At 30.3% G+C, this 20567-nt stretch overlaps 2 protein-coding genes across 2 annotated transcripts; one reads left to right on the top strand and one right to left on the bottom strand.

Annotated features, from left to right (window-relative positions):
* Positions 1–5273: 5273 nt before the first annotated feature.
* LOC113860012 (serine/threonine-protein kinase SAPK7-like) lies at positions 5274–11321 on the bottom strand. The gene is made up of 10 exons (XM_027492645.1): positions 11199–11321; positions 10996–11070; positions 10796–10891; positions 10607–10660; positions 10260–10352; positions 10076–10168; positions 9632–9736; positions 9262–9360; positions 8968–9126; positions 5274–5336 (listed from the first exon to the last, which is right to left on the bottom strand). Exons 1-10 carry the CDS (start codon positions 11319–11321, stop codon positions 5274–5276), a joined length of 960 nt encoding a protein of 319 aa, XP_027348446.1.
* Positions 11322–13931: 2610 nt separating this feature from the next.
* On the top strand, positions 13932–20248 carry LOC113857767 (transmembrane 9 superfamily member 1-like). Its single transcript, XM_027489954.1, has 12 exons — positions 13932–14331; positions 15729–15927; positions 16012–16116; positions 17308–17325; positions 17421–17518; positions 17605–17757; positions 17879–18013; positions 18130–18296; positions 18513–18607; positions 18721–19094; positions 19319–19592; positions 19732–20248. Exons 1-12 carry the CDS (start codon positions 14239–14241, stop codon positions 19797–19799), a joined length of 1779 nt encoding a protein of 592 aa, XP_027345755.1. The 5' UTR covers positions 13932–14238; the 3' UTR covers positions 19800–20248.
* Positions 20249–20567: the final 319 nt, after the last annotated feature.

The following is a 20567-nucleotide window of genomic DNA, read 5'->3' as shown; positions in this document are numbered from 1 at the left end:
CGTCTCTAAGTAAGACGAAATCAGCTATTCATCCTAATCAAAGACGAAACATATTGATTGTGCCACATGTCTGGAGGAGGAAAAATTTAATTTAAACTTTTTGTCTGTTTCGTCTCATTCTTATATGAATTCATGCTACAAGTGTCCAGTTTTGCAGCATTTCATCCCTTTTCTAGACGAATTCAATAAATAAATAAATAAAATTTAATTTCGCCCATCTCAAATACGAAATCATAGCTGATGTGGCAAAAAAACCTCCAGATAGGGAATAAGTTTTAATTTAATTTAATTTTGATAATTATTTTTTAAAAAAGTATTATTTTAATCATTAAGCCAACATACCAACTTAAAGGAATATAATTGCATAAAAATAACTTTTTGGTTGATTATCTTAAATATTAAACATAATATAAAATTTCAAATCCTTGTATAGGTATTGTTCACGAATTTTTCGTAATTTAAAGGAAACGTGGCTTTTATGAAAAATGAGAAAAAAAAAAAAAAGAGAGTATGTTAATAGTCTCTCAAAACTCTAAGGAATGAATAATGAGTTTTGGATGTCAAAGTTATGTGTATAAATATTGATAATAAAATCATAAATGTAGAATTTGGCTAAACTTATGAATAAATTTGCAAATAATAATAATAATAATAATAATAATAATAATAATAGATAAGTATAATTTAATTTTAGTTTATAAAATAGTTTAATATATATTACTACTTAATTTTTTACTCTTATAAGTATTTATTGAAAAATGTATTTAAATTAAGCCAAAATCATATATTTTTACTCGAAAACCACGTTTGCATATAATTTTACAATAATCGGTATATGTCATAAAATTTAGATTTTTAATACTAATAAGTGATGTAAAGTGGTCACTTTAGATATTACATTTTTTTATTAAATAAAAAATATTTTTATTAATTATAAATTTTACTGATTAAAAGTAACAAAAAATATATTTCTTTCTCCATTATAATTATATTCTATTACACGAATTATGGAAAGTGACCGTTACAAGATAGGAAATACCTAATAGCAAACCTCAGGATGTCAAATAAAGAGATCATATGTAAGATCTAGACATGTCAATTGTGTGGACACCAACAAATCCATATATTAATATTGTTATAGATCATCTAAATAAAATGAACATGGTCTTAACTTTTGTGTCAAATCGACTCAATTTATACGCAGAACTAGCCACACACCTAGGACGATGATGAGTCAATATCAGAAATAAGTCACTAATATTACTCTCAACGAAGAATATATATATAAGCGAGGGATATTTTCACAGTACAGAACCAATATCCATGAATATTTGATATGGTTTCCTGCACCCTTAAAATCAGCTAAACTGTAGAAGAGAAATGTAAGTGTTGTCCTTTCATGGCAGATTGGTTTGATTTTGCACTGCTGCATTGTCCTTTCGTTAAAACTCAACCATTCAAATGGCTATTCTTAGTGTGTGCAACCATTTGTTTCACAAAAAAAAGAAGAGAAAATTGAAGTCAACCTTATCATTGAAAGTGTAAACGTCAGTAGCAAGAGCATATTGCAAACATAACAGTGACTACCCAAAAAATGAAAAATGCATGTACTGTCAGGAAAAAAATTATTAGGCTTGACTCGATTAATATAATATTTGTTTAAAAAATATTAATATGTATAACACAATAGGATACATGATATTAAGATTACCGAATTTAAGATTAGTACATATATATTTTTATAGTGAATGGGAAAAGGATAAGAAAGTGGTGTCGGCACATATTTTAACTTCAGTTTGAGTGTCATAATTGATATATATAATCATAGATTTAAAAATCAAACTGGGTGGGCTGATACCAAGTAATATAAAGTAAATAGTGTGTTGTTCTAAGAGATTTATGAAACAAAAATCAATTGATAAATTTACCATTATTATTTTTCTTGACGAAACAAAAAATTTGATTGCAATTATGAAAATTAAGTTAAATTAAGGTGAAGCAAACAAAGAATTTATAAATTAAGATCAAAAGTGGTATATAATGTGTAAAGTTGTATTATAGGAAAGGCGTTAGAGTTTGATTCTTTCTTGATATTTATTTAAGCAATAAGGTTTGCTTTAATCTATGGCTTAAAATAATAATGATGATCAAAATCATTAGTAATTGAAGCTTAATTTCTTAATGAATTAACTATTTTTTCTAATCAACGAACCTAATTTCTTGAAAACCCTTAAGTATGATAAACATTAAGTTTTAGGGTTCTTGAAATTTCAAAATTAATAATTCCTATCTCTAGATTATCACCAATGATCATATTGTCTTGCTTAAATTTAATTATAAAGAAATATAATCATTTATAAGTGACCAAATTATAAAAGCAATAAAAATAGAAACAATTTGGGCATGATGAGCTAAAAATGGACGTGGGATCTCTTTTCTTACATCAGAGATAGGAGAGGCAGCCAAGAGTTATTAAATTGGGTTTGTTCTGGGAAAATGGAATTTTAATTTATTTGAATGATGTATTTCTTTTAGCAATGTGTTACTGTTTATTTTTAATTTATTATACAATGTGCATGAAGCTAAAAATTTTCAATAGTACAATAGTTAACCTATTTTAACAGGTAAGTTAGATTTTCATTCTATTACTAAGTAATATTGATTTGGGATAATGAGATTTTCAAAAACCACCTTGCATGCCATATTCCTTTGAATTGTTATTATAAGTTATAATAATAGATAAAATTATTAGTTATCTAGTTATTGGTGTTCATTAATTTGGAGTCACTAATGCCAACATTCGTTCAATTAAGTAATTGAAGCATTATGAATTGAGAAGACATAGCAAATAAGTGAATAACATGTTAAGAAGAAAGAAAATATAAGTTGACGAATACACTCTTAGAGAGAAAGTAAAAGATTGAATTAAAATGTGACAATGAAAAAATGTCAACATCTTAATATGTTTTTTAGGTTTTATACGGCATATGAATAAAACACTCAAGCCTTTTTTTAAGCACATTTTTAAAAAAATTCAAAAAATTCCTCCTATTTTGAAAACAAAATTATATTAACCCAAAACCTTTATTTTTGCACGAAATTAACAAAATACACATATTATAAATTTTGTCTCATTAATAAAATATCTTATATTTCTTAAACAATATGCAATATTTTCTATTCTATAAATAAATTATAAATAAATCCATTATCATAAGAGAAACAAATAAATAATAAAATATATTCATTTCATATCTTCAAAATAAAAAATATGTATTAAACTTATTGTAGGAAAAAAATTAATAAAACTTAATCACATCAGTCAGTAATGATTAAATTAAGAAAATATAATTTTATTTTTATTTAATTCTTAAAAAGATATATTTAAAAAATATTTCTATTATATCTTATCAATAATTCATGTAATTAAGTTTTTTATTAAAAAAATTCCTAAAAATTTAAAATTATATTTATTATTTTAAAGAGAGTAAATTAGAATTTATTTATTATTTATTCTGTTATATTACTCTAATTTTTTAATTTCATTAACAATAGAGAAAGGGGTTTGTTAATGTTTAAAAGGGATTCTTTTTCAATTTTATGAAAAATAAGTGTATAGTTTAAGTGTAAGGGTACTCTGTTTGATTCACTTATTCTATTTTGTATAGCATTTTCTTACAACTCATTTTTCTTTACGCTTATCTTTATCACATCACCAATTTATTATATACGTATTCTTTTTCTTTTAATGGTTAAAAAAATATAAAAATTGCGAGTAAGATTAATTTTTTTATCATGAAAAATGCTAACCAGTGTCCTAGTTAAAATTTTTATTTTAAAAAAATATAATTTTAGACTTTAATGTAATTTTCAACGTATTATATATAACGTGATATTTCATAAAGAAAAATTATTTACCCAAAACATATTGTACACAAAGATCCTTTTCTCATTCAATCATTTATTTATTGGGTACGAAGAGGGTGCTTTAATTTACTGCACAGAATAAAATTTAGGTTGCTAAAGGTGATGGAATAATCTCCAATCTCCATGCTATTATGTGTAAAATACTGTCATCACACAGAACCCTATCATTCATTTCTCTTTTCAAAAAACACCAAATGGACTACGTACCACTTTTTTTAAGAATACCAAAACAAAAAGGTGCAGTGTGCTCATGTAGAAGAGGTTAAAACATTGGCTTGGAAGAAAGAGAAAATAAAAACAATTAAAAAGAAGCCAAAGGGAAGCACTTTAAATGCAACAGGGAACCAAATCAAAATAGAAGAATGAGAAGCAGAATCTTAGTCAAAGTAGTCAAACTTTTATACCGAAGCCTTGATGGAATAAACAAAGAAGAAAACCATTATGCGTAAAAAAAATCAATAGGTAGTTTTCATATCACATTTTTTTTATGCTCTATATATGATCCATAATACTATATATTCTTAAGAATCTAGTTTCTTTTTTTTATCATCATTTTCTCTCTCTCAACAATTTCTACGTTAGGAGCCCATTTCACAATAAAAAGTGAGAACAGCAGATTCCCAATCATCCTCTCCACTCTATAGGAAACAGCCATAATTGCATCCAACAGTAACTTTCACCATAAAAAGTTAGAAACCTCTAAGCAACCCACTTATTTGATTGCTGCATCTCTTTTTACTTAATCTTCCAATTATATAAACCTATCAATCTCCATCAACTTCCCTCCAACCACACTTCCTTTTTCCCCACCTATCATGATGAGTTCTTCATGCACTAACTCTTCTGTCAATGGCTTCTACAACTTCCTCACTCAAGGACTCAATGAGCTTCACCAATCCTTCCTCTCACATAACTTCATGTCAATCCAATTCATTTCTGAGGTGCTTTCATCCCTTCAATCCTTCCATTCCCACTTAACCATTTTGGTCCAAAAGCTTTGCTTGCCAATTGGAGGGAAATGGCTTGATGAATACATGGATGAAAGCTCAAGGCTTTGGGATATTTGTCATGTACTCAAATCAGCCATTTCTGGAATAGAGAACTATTCCTCAGCTGGCTCCAATATAGCTTCCTCACTAGATGGTTACCATCATTTCACTCCAGAGCTTTCACATCAGGTTGGTATATATATAGTATGCACACATCAAATTCTGTTCCAAACTTCTTGTCAGAGCTTAATGATTTACAAAACTCAAATCGAGTTTATTTAACTATTGGGTCTAAATTATAAAACATACACATATATGCAGGTTATAAGGGCCATAAATATTTGTCAAAGGGAGAGTCTAGGAATGGTAGAGGAAAATAAAAGCTTGATGGAAACAAGAATTCAGGCATTGTCTCAATGTCTAAATCAGAACATGTCTATGGAATCGAAGTTAAATGAGTTCAATGGCTTCAGAGGTGTTCTTTGTGCAATGAGGAGTGTTAGTTCATTGCTTCTGATGATTTTGCTATGTGGGATTGCATATTGTTGGTCTTCCTCGTGCTTTGACCAACAAGGGTATGAAGGGCACATGGTTTATGGATCAAGTTTCATGGTTTCTATGGCAAGATTGCAGCAGAAAGTGGCAGAGGAGATAGAGCAGAGTAATGGGCAGCCAGGGATTTTGCTCCTTGAATTCCAACAAGCAAAGATTGCCATGGAGGAATTGAAAGTGGGGTTGGAGAGAATGGTGGGCTATGAAACACAGTATGAGATCCAAGCAAAAGTTGACAACTTGAAAAGTTGCTTTGGGTTGTTGAGATGTGGGGTTGAGACTATAACAGGGCAACTTGATGATTTCTTTGATGAAATTGTAGAAGGAAGGAAGAAGCTTTTGAACATGTGTAGTCATAAGTAGATATATATTTTTCGGTCTAGTGCAGCCATAGCAAGGATTTTAAAAAAAAATACTTGAGAAGAAAATGAAGCTTTTTAAGGAAAAATAAAAAGGGGACATAGGTTAAAAAAATGGAAGCAATGTCATAATTTTCTTTTCGGTGTTTCTTTTTTCTCTTACCTTCATTTTTTCCAATTTGCCTAGTTGATAGTCAATAAATTGAAGCCTTGAAGAAACTTTGGTGTAGAGGCCTTGAAGAAGCTTTTCTAATGAAAACCCAGGAAAGAAAAAAATTTGCAAAGAAAAGAATGTGATTCTTGCTTTGAAGTAAAGCAACATTACTCTTGAATAGACGAGAAACCAGAATTTTAAGATGCCAATGACTTCAAGTAAGAGAAACATCTTTCTATACAGAAGAGTAGTATTCTTCTTTTCCTGTATTAGGTACATGAGAATGAAATTTACAAAAGAAAAAAAAAATCAAAACAATGAGATAGTAGAAAATAAAAATAAAATGATGCTTTTTCCCTGTCTATCTATGCGTGAGAGATTTCCACTCAATATCCCAATATTGAATAAAAATTTTATATCCCATTATATTGTCAATGTATTGAATAGTTTCATTTGCATTTTATATTAGATATACAATGGTTTTATCAATAAGAATCAATTAATGTAACGCAATTTTGGACCAATAAACTATAGCGGCACGGCACGTTCATCTACTCAAACCTTCACTGCTTACTTGTAAAAACATTTTTTTTCCCGAATATAGATGCTTTTTGCAGGTTAAAGAAAATTGTGTTCTTTAGATTTCATATTTAAAAAACATGACCCAAATGTCTATGTTGCTATATTCTATTGTCTTTAAATGGAGGCTTTTTAGCTTGTAAAGAATACAAAGTATGCATAGAAAATAATCTAGCCTTTCTGCAAAGGTTAATAGTATCTGACATTGTTAAGACATAGAAAGAGAAAAACTTTCTCCAAGAATGACACTCCATAAAGCCTAAAAAAAATACTATGTGAAATCTACCTTTCAATTAAAGCTCTCAAGTCTCAAGAGTGGTTGATAATACAACAACAATGACAGATCTTCTCTTGTTAAAGTTAAATTGATGATCTAGGAAAAGAAGAAAGTAGATATGATGATGATGATTTATAATATAAAAAATAGGATTATGCTGCCTGCCTACAAGACATAAGGAGAAACATACCAAAAATTTTTATAATACCATAAAATTCAATATATTAATAAAAAATATTATTTATTAATTTATTATTAACACACATTAAAAGATTATGTAATCAAATTACAAACTTTTTTTTACCTTTTTATCTTTTCACCTTCTTTTTGTATATCTACTGTCTATTTCTCGTTTAATTTTCTTACTTTAAAGTACAGATGACATGTGTTAAAGTAATTAAATAGTCTCACTAAATCACTTTTGTACTTTTCTTTTGAAAGGAGGAAAACTCTAGTTTTCATACCCATAATAAATCTACAATATAGTTTTTCACTAACAGTTAAATTTTCCTCATTCCATGAATTAAAAAAATGTAAATATTTAAAAGACCTAAAATAGTACGTTTGATTACTCATTTAAATTTCTTTACAAGAAAAGAAAAAAACACAATAATTTTTGTGTGTGACCCAAATATCTGTTAAATTCCTTAAACAGAAAAATAATCACACACAAAGTAAATTAACTAGGCTTTCAATTAATTTAATCAGAATAGTGTCATGCAATTAACAAAATGATCTGAAGTCAAATCCTACATAGCTCAGCGTTTAGCAGGCAAAGATTTTGTTAAGGGATTCTAGTTCATCTTTTCCTAATTTTAAGTTGAGTGAAGCAAAAGGAAATCTTGGGTGCACAGTGAATTGTACGATAAAAAATGGGATTTGGAAAGGTGATAACTGAAGGACTAATTGAGATTTAAAAAGATTGCAATAAACGACGAAAAAGAACATTGGTTAAAGATAAGAAAAACAAATGTGAAGCAGGGAAGAATAGATATGACATATTCCCTAATCAGTAATCGCAAAGAGATGGAAGCATAATCCCCTTAATGTCGACTCAAAGATTCATTTATAAACAATTCGCTTGTCTTTATCAATAAGGGTCACTATCAAAGTCACGTTCGTTGCTCTATTAAAATTGTAAAAAGTGCTTCATTTGCATTGTTATTAGCAAGATTGGTTATCACTTTTCATGAGAATACATTGCATGTGCCTACGAAGTTGACATTTCAGATGTCCTAATAGTGTACCACCCACCTCCCTTGTGTTTTTTTTATGTTTCCTTTTTATTTCTTCTCATCAATTCAGATTCATCTTCCCCATGTAATCACAATTTGCTTCTTCCATCAGTAAATGTGAACTTAATTGTTTTATTAGCAAAATGTTTTATTAACTTTATACTAACTTAGATATTACGCATTAATTGTTGGGTTTGTATGAAAAAAACTATTAAGTTAATAAATAAAAATGATTAGGTGGTTCTTGAGTTTGGATGAGTTTATATTTAGTAACTCAAACTAAATAAGCTTTATTATATTTTACACTTCCCAATTTGATTTTTTCTTCAGTTTTAAGTTGTTGAGTTAGGTTGATCACTCTTGACTTCTACACAAACTCATATCCACCTATTTAAATGGAATTGATAATTTTTTCAGGTGTTAAACTAACAATTGAAAAGAGTTGAAGTTATATATTTTGTAAGTTCGTAGTGTTACTTTATAATTATGATTATAAGTCTAAAAACTAAAATTGATATGGCCTATTTCGATTCCTAGCTCTAATTTTGACATTAATAATTTAGACACAGAAAGTTAATGACAAAAATTATATAAAGCATAATAAAATAAAATAAAGTTACCATTTCATCTCATACGTCTCAATTAAAAAAAAAAGAAACATAAACTAATGAAGTAGAATTAAATACATTTACTCATTCTTTTAAATTCGTTTCATTCCTTAACTAAAATTAAGAAGAAAAAAATTGATTTTCAGAAATATAATTCACTATCTACAAAAATGAATGGTCTTATAGCTTAGTTGACTCTAATCTCACACATGACTTGATCCACCTCTGCATCTACTTCTTCTCTAGTTATTTCTTCTATTTTCCTATTGATCTGGAATGGAAGTTGCAGGTGCAGTTTTGGCTTCGTTGACAATGTTTATGATGTCTTCTATACTTTGAAGAGAAGAGGTTGCAAATTCTTTTTTGTAGCAGACATCTTCTGTAAAATCCTTAGGCAAGTTCTTTAAAAACCAAGGGTGGCCCTCTATTTCCTTTATGGTGATTCTCTGCAACATAATTATTATAAAGCATTGTTACAACATACACTAAGTAATATCATGCATCTTTCATGCCATGGTTTTCATTTTTTGTGTAACAATTTTCCCTAAAATATAATGAAATGAATATAGAGTATGACATACCTTCGCTGGATTTGCCACAAAAATGCGAGATATCAGATTTTTGCAGTCTTGAGTTATGCTAACATTTTCGGGGAACTTGTATTGAACAGCCACGATTCGCTTGATAAAAATATATGTAACACATGAACAAGTAACACATTCTTTATTTTGGGTCAAAATTTACTAAAAATTTTAAAAATATAAATTTAAAAATGAAAAAAAAAATAAGACTCATATAAATTTTGTAGTTTTTAATAAAATTTAATTAATAAGAAATGTGTTACAAAGAGATTATTTTTATCATTACTCTAACGTATATAATCAGAAATAGTGTGCACAAAACATATAATGATTCTAGTAACTGAAGTACTTAAAAATTAAAGCTAGTTACATTTACGGTTTTCTTGACATTTTTGCGATCCTCTTTGTCCTCAAATGGCAATGCTCCCATCAACATTGTATATAGTATTACTCCACAGGACCATACATCTGCCAACTGAACAGGTACAAGACACAACACCACAAATTAGCCAAATAAAAAAAATTAATTAACAAAACTCGCACTTAATGCATAGACAAATCGTCCTAGCCAAAGTTCTTGTTTAGAAAAGTTTATAAAAGATTTATGAAAAACAATTTATGACATTTTAATCTTTTTAGAGCCAACTAAATAAACTCAAATGTTTCCCCAAGACATTTTAACTGCTTCATACACATTGAAACATTTTATTTTCTATCTTACTCTGACAAAGAAATGTCACTATGCTTGTTGAACACAAACCATTCCAGAGAACAATGATTCATTTTCATTATGGAAATGTAGAGACTATATTACCTTTCCATCATATTCTCCACCGGATATAATCTCTGGTGCAATATAGGCTGGAGTTCCAACCATTGAATTAGGCTTCGAATGAAGTATATATGACTAGAAAAATAAACTTTATCAGAAGCAGAATTAACAAATAATGTGTATTTAATTATTTGTTTAAAGCATTCTATCAGTTCCATATTTGAACCTTAGAATAGCCGAAATCACAAATTTTAAGACGTCGAGCATGGCTGCCATCCAACAAGGTGTTCTCCAATTTCAAGTCTCGATGACATATTTCCTGCAAAAGAAGCCAAAAATCATATTACTGTCAACTATCAAGTGTCAACACATTCTTAAATCACATTTATTATTTCAATATCTAAAAATTGATACTGTATATGTAATTATATACAATTAACTTTTTTATTTCTTTGTATGTATGCATCTTATAAAGACTCACCACTTAAAGAAAATACCAAAAGATGTTTCACTTTAATGTAACAAAAATATAACAATGGATCATGAGAGTAATGTGGAGTATATGTCATTTACCATGTTATGACAATAGCTAACTCCTGAAATCAACTGCTGGAAGAAATATCGAGCCTGAAATATATTTAAAAGTCAAAACAAGATCATGAGAAACAAATTGCATAATCATTTTAATTGTTAGTTTACAAACAGTGACCATGACTTATGAGTTGTGAACATTGGAATTGTCTATCATTGAAATTTGTAAACCTCGTCTTCTCGTAGTCCTTTGCAAACTCTGTGAAACAGCTCTCCACCCGCTGCATGCTCCATAACTATTGCAAGATGAATTGGAGTCAAAGCCACCTGCAGAGATCAAATTCCATATATTAAACAAACAATCTGAACATAATAATGTATAACGAGTGATAACAGGCATTAATGAACATTTAACATTTAACATACCATACCTCCTTGAACCGAATAATATTGGGGTGGCAAAGAGATCTGTGGTTGATGATTTCCCTTGTGACCCTCTCATCAATCTGCTAAGAAAAAAAGACAACAAATAAAGTAAATTTGTGCAGAACGAGAAGCAGCGATGGACATAAGTGCATGGGAGAGTAAGTGGGTTGTGCTGTGAGGATGACAAAACAAGTAACAACGTACGTACCCTTTGGCCCCGTTGGATGCATTTGACAGCAACCAGTTCTTTGGTCTCTTTGTGACGCATAAGCCTTACCACCGCGAAATTCCCATAGCCTATTATATCCTTCACCGCCTCATACTTCTCCATACCTTTCTTTTTTCTTCTTCAAATTAACACACCTCAATCATCAATCAAACCCAGATAACCAAACTTTCAAACACCCCATAGGATCTCTAAACGCCAGAGACAAAATTTCTTATTCCATGGATACTTTTAAATTTAATTAACTTTTCAAATCTGTTAAAGATACACAATGATAAATTTTATATAGTAATTTTTTATTTAAAATTACAAAGATCATGTCATCTAATGTGTTAATAGTATTAAATATTATAATTTTAATAAAATTTAATATTTATTATTCTTTAATCATGTGTCTTTTTATGTACATTAAAAAAATCAAATTTAACATATGAGAAAGAAATAGTTAGGAGATAAAAATATTGTCATTGTTAAATAATGGTAAAATTGAAAAGGGGGGGGATTTAAAGAAAAAGAAAAGGTATTCTTATTGTCATTTATGAAATTATATTTCCTTAAATAAAGAAATTAAAGAAGAAAAAAATTTAAACTGAGGAGGGAAATTATAAAAAAAAATATATAATTAAAATATCTAAATAGATGTACAAAATCAACACAAATAAGTATGAGTTCCACGTGTAGCAGTTTTATTGGAATTTAATTTTTCCTCCAAATAACCTTTATATGGTTATGTGGTACCTAATTGGACAAAGAGAGCAATTCGTCAAATTTTTTTTTGTGTTAATCTCTGTCTATTAACATAAATAAATTGTTTGGAATTGAAGGTGAGGATACGCAAACTAAATAGAAGATAATCTGAATTTGAAATTTTCATAGAAAAAAAAAAGTTGGGAGTGAGACTGTCATATTACTTGAAAAGAAATATAATAACAGCTAAGGTGTTTTCTATTTTCTGGTTCTAAGTTTTTGGGTTCCGTAAAGAAAAAACCTGTAAGGGTGGATTCTCTATAGATTTGTTGTTGGGTTCCGTTGGAATAAAACACGAACTAAAAAACTGACTGGATAAATTCAAATTAAAAGATAAAAATAAATTATATCAATACAATTATTTAATTATAATTATATATTATTTTAATTTATACATGTGTAAGTAATACTTAATTTATCGTTTAAAATAGCTTATATAGATAATTTATAACCCACGTAAACTAAATAATTTTGTTGCATGCCAAACAAATTTATAATATAATTTTTCATACTATAAAAATGTATTCAATAAATATTTAATTAAAAGCATACTATAATAAATTCAAATGTAACATATATTTATCTAAACCGGATGATATAATTTTAAAATAAGCATAGAAAGTATAATTTAAGTATCTTTCAGAAAAAATAAAATATAATTTACTTTTGTAATTATGTATTTAGTATGTATTATGTAAATGTAATTCGTATTCAAGAATTTTATTTTTATGGAAGTGACTTACAAGACATTTAATGGCTATTAATTGAGATTGACTCGAGGTTACGCATCTAAATATGGTGGGTGAGTTATTATAAGAGATTTTTTTGTATACACAAAAACTTGAATCTAATACTTTGCTTAAGCAATAACTAGTCGCTTGCCACTCAAATCAAACTCAAATCAACCTCTGTTAGTTAATAATAGTAAAATTTTATTAAAAAAAATATTTATTATATTTTTATAATTTTAATACAATAACTAAGTACTTTTTTTCATAAAAACTTTCTATATATAAATACTTAAACTTAACTCAAAATTTTTTGTTCATCTCAACCTTTAAAATAGAGAATAAACAATTAATAATAATAAAATTTTATTAAAAAATAATTTATTATATTTTTATAACTTTAATACAATAATTGTGTCATAAAAAAGGCTAAAGTTAGTAAAAATTTATTTAAAAAACTAGTGTTAATTAAATAATCTATATGAAAACAAGGTAAAAAAAACAATGAAAAAAATTAATGGATTCTTTAGAAGTTAAAGAAAACTACAAAACAAAGTATATCACAAACACATTTTTTAATTAACAAACGCAACTAAACGTGATTCGTATCGATATTTTTTATTTGATGGAAAGTTATGTTTGGATGGAACAATAGATTATTTTATATTCCTTTTTTAAGTTGGTTAAGTAGCCTAACAAGTATCATGGTTTTTTTTTATATATTATTATTATAAATAATTCAAATAAAAAGATGACAAATATATTTTAGACATCCATAAATACAATAATAAGTAAAGGTATTGTACCTATGTAATCGTTAGAATAATATTAGCGCATTAAATTTTAAATTAAATAAAAATATAAGAACTTAGCTTCATGTCTAAAATGATAAAATAGGTACAAATTATAATTAATTTAAAATTGATATATATTTATAATTTACTTGAATTCAAATTTATGTTAGTGATCCACTTTTTGGGTTTATACATTTTTTTTATTTAAAAGCATTATATTATATTCTTAAAATAATTATGGACAAAAATAACTTTATTAAATACTTAAAAAAGAAAATTTTCCTGCCTACTGATTTAAATAAACTTAACTGCAATAAAAGGTACTTGTAATTTAAATAAAAAAATTAAGAAAAAATATTTTTTAGGGTCAAGAGTGGGCATAAAAAGTCTGTTTAGTTGTGTTTTTTGGGGGCATAAAAGGTGTAATTGACTTTGAAAATATAGTGGGCTGAAAAACAAAAATAGCCCAAGATGGAAAATCAGTGACAGAACACAATTTCACTGACGCTCGTGTGTTTACCCATAAACCGTAATGAAATAAAATTTCAGCGTTTGATTCACCCATCGTATCGTCGTTCATTTCATTGAATACGATGTAATTGTAATTTGTAACCTTTCCTCATTCTTCAACAACGTAAATTACCATTATAGTCCCTTTTGTCTCCACTTCTCTGTTCTCTGCTCTTCTTCCATTGTCTTCTCTTTTGTTTTCTCTTTCTCTCTCCCTCTCTTCCTAAGTCTTCAATCCCCACCATGTCCTTCCAATCCCGATCCCAATCCTTCTTCTTCCTGCTCCTCCTCTCTCTCTTCCTTTCTTCCGCCTTCGCTTCAGAGTCAGATCACAAGGTAATTCCCCCATTTCCCAAACCCTTTTTGCTTCTTTCTTTTCTCTTCGATTCGATCTACTCTTCCTTTGCTTAATTCGGATTTGGATCTGCTAAACGTGTGCGCTTTCAGCTGTTACTGCCACTGAATTTGAATCTGTTAGCTTTGCTTGAGATTTTCCCTTGGAATTTATCTTAAGATTGGAATGTTTGAGTTTTCAAAGTGTTAGATCTCAACTGGGTTTTTGCTTGTGCTCACCTAGGTCTCTGTACAATGTGGCGTGTTTGCTGCTGTTCAATGCTTCCCTTTTTCTTTGCGAATTAGATTCAATTTGACTTCTTCTTCCCTTGTTTAGTTCTATTATTAATTGATGATCTTGGATAATTTCTTGTTTTTTGAATGTTAAAAATATTTCCCTTTAATGCTTAGCTATTTTTAGTTTCCTAGTTGAGGGTGGAATTAAGCTTCGGAGAGGTTTTGAAACACCAAATTGTATGGAGGAGTGAGGTGGGAACTACTTGCTTGGGGAGTAGGCTTCGATTGTTTGTTGTTGTAATGTGTGCATTTGTCTCTGAAGTCATAGAAGGACCCACAGAGAGATGTGTGTAACCAGAGCATCGGCTGAAATTACACAGAAGAGACAATTTGTTCTTGCTAGGTTGTTTAAAAGTCTTAGCTTACACACATGATTTCAGCAAGGAAGCAAGATTGTTTTTCCGTAGTCTGTGCTATCTGTCGGCAATCTTTTCTAGTCTTGCAAGGAATGATGTGGAGCGTGGTAACCCTATTTGTTTACCCTTTTTTATTTGGTTAAAAGTTTCTTAAACAGTGAGTTTGATGGTTGTTAGTACTGTTTAAGATCAGGCCATCAGATTATTTATGTTTATTAGTTCATCTAACAACCATGTTCTCTGGATTTTAATTTTTTTTAACACAAATTTGAGATTCACTTGATGTGGACACCCATTGCATCATTTTATCACATGTCTGCTTGGGGGTTTAAAGTATTGAGCTTTACATTATGCTCTGTCAATCTGTGGTGTCTTAATATTAGTTCCAGAAGTCAACCCTAGATTATATAACTGATTATTATACAGCGAACTGAACTTGAATTATAAATTATGTCAATAACTTAGTAGCCGTTCTTCTCTTTTGTCTAATAGTCAGTTTTATGATTCAATTCATATATACATGTTTCCTCTATGGGTATGGCTTCTACAGCTCAATATCCTTAATCAGTTGTCACTTTTAACCGAACCCCTATTTATACTGTTATTCCAGAATTTGTTCTCACTGAGCTGGTGAAAAAATTAAACATATATATATATATATATATATATATATATATATATTTCATTTTTAGATTTAAATGGTGACTGGCTTCTGTTTTTAAAAGGATGTATTTTACTTCATTGCAGTATCAACAAGATGAACCAGTTACCCTTTGGGTGAATAAAGTTGGTCCTTATAACAATCCACAAGAAACATACAACTATTACAGCCTCCCTTTTTGCCATCCAACTGGTAGTGCTAGTGCTGCGCACAAATGGGGTGGTCTTGGTGAGGTCCTGGGTGGCAATGAACTCATTGATAGCCAAATTGAGATAAAGTTCCTAAGTATGGAGGCTTCTGATGTTATAAGAATTTCATAGAAGAGCTATCAGTAGACAAATTGGCTTTAATGGATACTCTTGTTTTCAGGGAATGTGGACAAGACTGTCTTTTGCCAGATAGTGCTTGATGATGGGAAGGTGAAGCAGTTCAAGGATGCAATAGAGAATAATTACTGGTTTGAATTCTTCATGGGTATGTTTTGCATTGTTTCTTTTACTTATTACTATGAGAACTTAAAGAATGATTTTACCATCAAGAAATGCTGGAAACTTGCAGAATTTTTTTCCCTTGGCCATTACAGTAGTAACATGAAGGATAACATAAGCACAACATGAAAATTTATAACGGAAGCAACAAACGCCTAAAAATTAAGAAACATGCAGTACTAGACTTGGGGAAAAAACACCCGTTTGAGTGAAGAATACAAACCAAAGAGGCTGAGATAAATAATATTTCCATTCCACAGCACAAAGCCCCTTGCTTGTTGTCTTTTCTGTTCAATCTACTGCATAATTTTACAACCATTACCATAGAATCAACCACCAAGAAAATCCCCTTAGAAGAGGCTAGCAGTAGTTTTGGGTCATGAAACCTTTCAATCAACCCCAGAGGCGAATGAGCATGCCATGAAGTGATCTTTAGAATCAGTTTTGAGATGTACAAAAACATAGCAGAAACCGTGTGCTAACTGAAATTTTGATGACACGTGTACTAATGCAATTGCTTTGGAAATGTTGGAGAGCCTAGTTTTGTGCTACTAAATTAAGTTATTGGCTGCTTGCATTTACTGTTTTTAAAATTAAAAATACGAGCTTGACCTGATTCTTGATGCTGTGACAACGCAATGCTTGAAATTTATTTTTGATGATGACATTTATTTTTGGTTTTGGCATTGCAATGCTTGAAACACTGACTATATATACTTCATCCTGGAAGCAATGCCTTATTGCATTTTGATCCTGTAATTACTATTACCAGAGGATCCACCAGGCTGGTTATTCTGTGATATTTATAGTCATCAGAAATGAAAGAATTGTTAAGAATTTTTTATGTGAAGTTGTTTCATGAGCATTCTTGAATACCTTGGCAAGAGGTAATTTTCCAAATTACTATATCTTGAACCGAAAGAAATATGAAATTAAGATTTCTATATGAAGTCATTTCTTAAGCATTTTTCAGTAGCTTAGTGTCTGGTAATCAATATTATTCTATCTTGATCATCAAACTGTTGCGAGTGAGGGTTTGTTCGGCAGGCTGCTCCTCCTTTTATGTTTTTAATTTTGATAATTCTTGGTTTTCATTTCCTTTTTTAACTAACTTACTTGCATCTGTTCTTTCTTATTTCTTTTGGTCTGCTCTGTGATGCACTAAACACAAGTTCAGATGATCTACCATTGTGGGGTATGTCTAGAACTGCCTCTTCCTCTTTCGCTGTATTTGATATGATTTTGTTTTTCATTTGTTGTTCATTATCAAAGATACTTCTTCATTTTAAGGATATGTTGGTGAGCTACATCCTGATAAGAACAGTGATAATGGCAAGCATGTCCTTTACACACACAAGAACATTATTGTGAAGTACAATAATGATCAGGTCAGAAGTTATTTAAGTATCTTATGCTATCTTATGACAGGTTTTGGGATCCTTGAAGTTTCATATTAAGGTCTGTTTTCTTGCAGATCATTCATGTAAATCTCACTCAGGATATACCAAAACCTTTAGAAGCAGGAAGAAATTTGGACATGACATATTCTGTCAAATGGGTTTCTACAAATGTCACTTTTGGTCGGCGCTTTGATGTCTACCTGGACTATCCTTTCTTTGAGCATCAGGTTCAGCTTTGTTTTTAAAATTGAAATGGTGTTAATGTTTGGTTGGGTGGTCTGTGTTCATCCATGTTGATCCTACCTTGACTCCAATGCTGATAATTTTGTTCCTCCTTTTTGTTTCTAGATTCATTGGTTCTCCATTTTTAACTCTTTCATGATGGTCATCTTCCTTACTGGATTGGTATCAATGATATTGATGCGAACTCTGAGAAATGACTATGCAAAATATGCACGGGAAGATGATGATTTGGAAACTCTGGTGATGGCTTCATGACTTCTATCTGTTTTATTTATTTATTGAATATGAATTCTTTCTTCCTATAAAAATTGTTGTTCTTATTGTCAAATATTTTGCTTTTGCTTGTATGCTTGCAGGAGAGAGATGTTAGTGAAGAATCTGGCTGGAAACTTGTGCACGGTGATGTTTTTCGGCCTCCCCGCAATTTAGTTATTCTTTCAGCTGTTGTTGGCACAGGTGCCCAGCTAGCATTACTGGTTCTCCTTGTCATCTTGCTGGCTATTGTTGGAATGTTGTATGTCGGGTAAGTGCACAACATTCAAGTGAATGAAACATAAGTCTGAATAATGAATTCAATGATATTGTAGCTGTGTACAAATTTTTCAATGTAATAAGCACATGGAGTTGCTGCTTGCATATCTCCACTATTTATTCTTCATTCTAGTTGAGACTTTATTCTGTCTGTACGTTGATGTTTTTGGCTGATTGTCGTGTAAGATTCCTTTATTGCATGTCTCAGGCGAGGAGCAATTGTCACAACTTTCATTGTGTGTTATGCCCTCACATCTTTCATTTCTGGTTATGTGAGTGGGGGAATGTACTCACGAAATGGGGGTAAGAATCTCATTTAAATTTCTGTATGTTCACTTCAAGTTTATTTGGGTGGCTGTCTCAGCCTTCACTTTTTGTTTTGAATAATTATGTAACTATTTTTATCTGTTTGTTAGGTAAAAACTGGATTAAATCCATGATCCTTACAGCATCTCTGTTCCCGTTCATGTGCTTTGGAATTGGATTTATCTTAAACACAATCGCTATATTCTATGGGTCTCTAGCAGCAATCCCATTTGGCACAATGGTGGTTGTATTTGTCATTTGGGCTTTCATCTCTTTCCCTCTTGCACTTCTTGGCACAGTTGTTGGGAGAAACTGGAGTGGTGCTCCAAATAATCCCTGTCGTGTAAAGACTATTCCACGTCCCATTCCTGAAAAGAAGTGGTACCTCACACCCTCTGTGGTTTCCCTGATGGGGGGACTGCTACCCTTTGGTAGCATATTCATTGAAATGTATTTCGTATTCACTTCCTTCTGGAATTACAAGGTGAATCACTGCACCATGACTTGTTTTAAAGTAATAAAATTTCATTTTTACATATCGGTTTGGTTATAAAAGTTAATCCATGCATTATCAGTTCAGAGCAATGCCAAGGAAAACAATTCTTGATAATGGTCTTTTTAAGTAAATATGTTCATATTTCAGTGGTAGCATAGTGAACATGTGCACTATTGGCTTATATATATATTTTCCTCCTATGTGGCATACAGGTGTACTATGTATATGGATTTATGTTGCTGGTCTTTCTGATTCTTATCATTGTTACTGTTTGTGTGACAATTGTGGGGACATACTTTTTGTTAAATGCTGAGAATTACCACTGGCAATGGACTTCTTTCTTCTCAGCTGCCTCAACATCTGTGTATGTGTATTTGTACTCAATATACTACTACTATGTGAAGACAAAGATGTCAGGCTTTTTCCAAACCAGTTTCTACTTTGGATACACTTTGATGTTTTCTCTTGGACTAGGAATTTTATGTGGTAAGTCTTCTTCAATTTCATTGTAGATTTTCACCCTGCTGATATGTTGGGAATCTCGGGATATCCTATCATGTGCTGAATAAACCCCATTTTTTCCTGTTGTCTTGAATTGGGATATAATTTTTCTTTATATTTACAGGAGCTGTTGGTTTTCTTGGTTCAAATTTGTTTGTGAGGAGGATCTACAGAAACATAAAATGCGATTAAGGTTTTCTGAGTCAGACCTGAGCACTTCCATAGGTTTGTTGCTGGAGACAATAAATTCTTGGAGGAAGCCTCTGGTCGTGTGGAGAACCTAACAATGTTTACAGGTAGAATCACAGGGTTTTGAGAATGAGGATGTATTCTTTTTCTATATTGGGGAAGCCCTGAGATTTTTTTCCCCGGCTGTAATTGATTGTCTTCATAATTTTAGATAATTAGTACAATATCCTACTCTTGTGGTTACTGTTTCATCCCTTTATAAAATAGGGGCCCATTGAAGAACTGATGTCTAATTCCCCAACATGGTTTCAACTATTCAATGTATGTAAAAGAGGGGATGAAGTCTCGGAAATGGATTTTGTGCGTCTGAATTTTGTATGAAGATATGATTATCATTCTTATCTGCTTCCTTCGCACCCATTTATGTTTTAATAAGTTTAATTATTTCTTGCTTTGTCTTTACCGTGTAGTTCTCCTTTTCACTCTGAATATTTTTAATCTCATCCTGGAAGTGACAAAGTAATTGTGGATGGAACCTGAGACCAGAGCACTGTTAATGTTATTATATTCTGCTTCTTAATCTATATTGCAGTGGATTTGGCAAATAATAATAATTGTAACTTGATAAAAAAAATCGGCTGTACGTTGTGACAGTGCACTATTTTTGTCAGTTTTGTTAGTATTTTAATGGACCTATGTGTGATGATCCGCATGCCAAGGTCAGTGATAAACATTCAAGGTATCTTTTGCCTTCCTTTTAGAATATTCCTT

The sequence above is a fragment of the Abrus precatorius genome, unplaced genomic scaffold (genome assembly GCF_003935025.1).
Source record: "Abrus precatorius isolate BTA unplaced genomic scaffold, Abrus_2018 Scaffold2, whole genome shotgun sequence".
Classification (NCBI taxonomy): domain Eukaryota; kingdom Viridiplantae; phylum Streptophyta; class Magnoliopsida; order Fabales; family Fabaceae; genus Abrus; species Abrus precatorius.
This window is presented reverse-complemented; position numbering and strand designations above follow the sequence as displayed.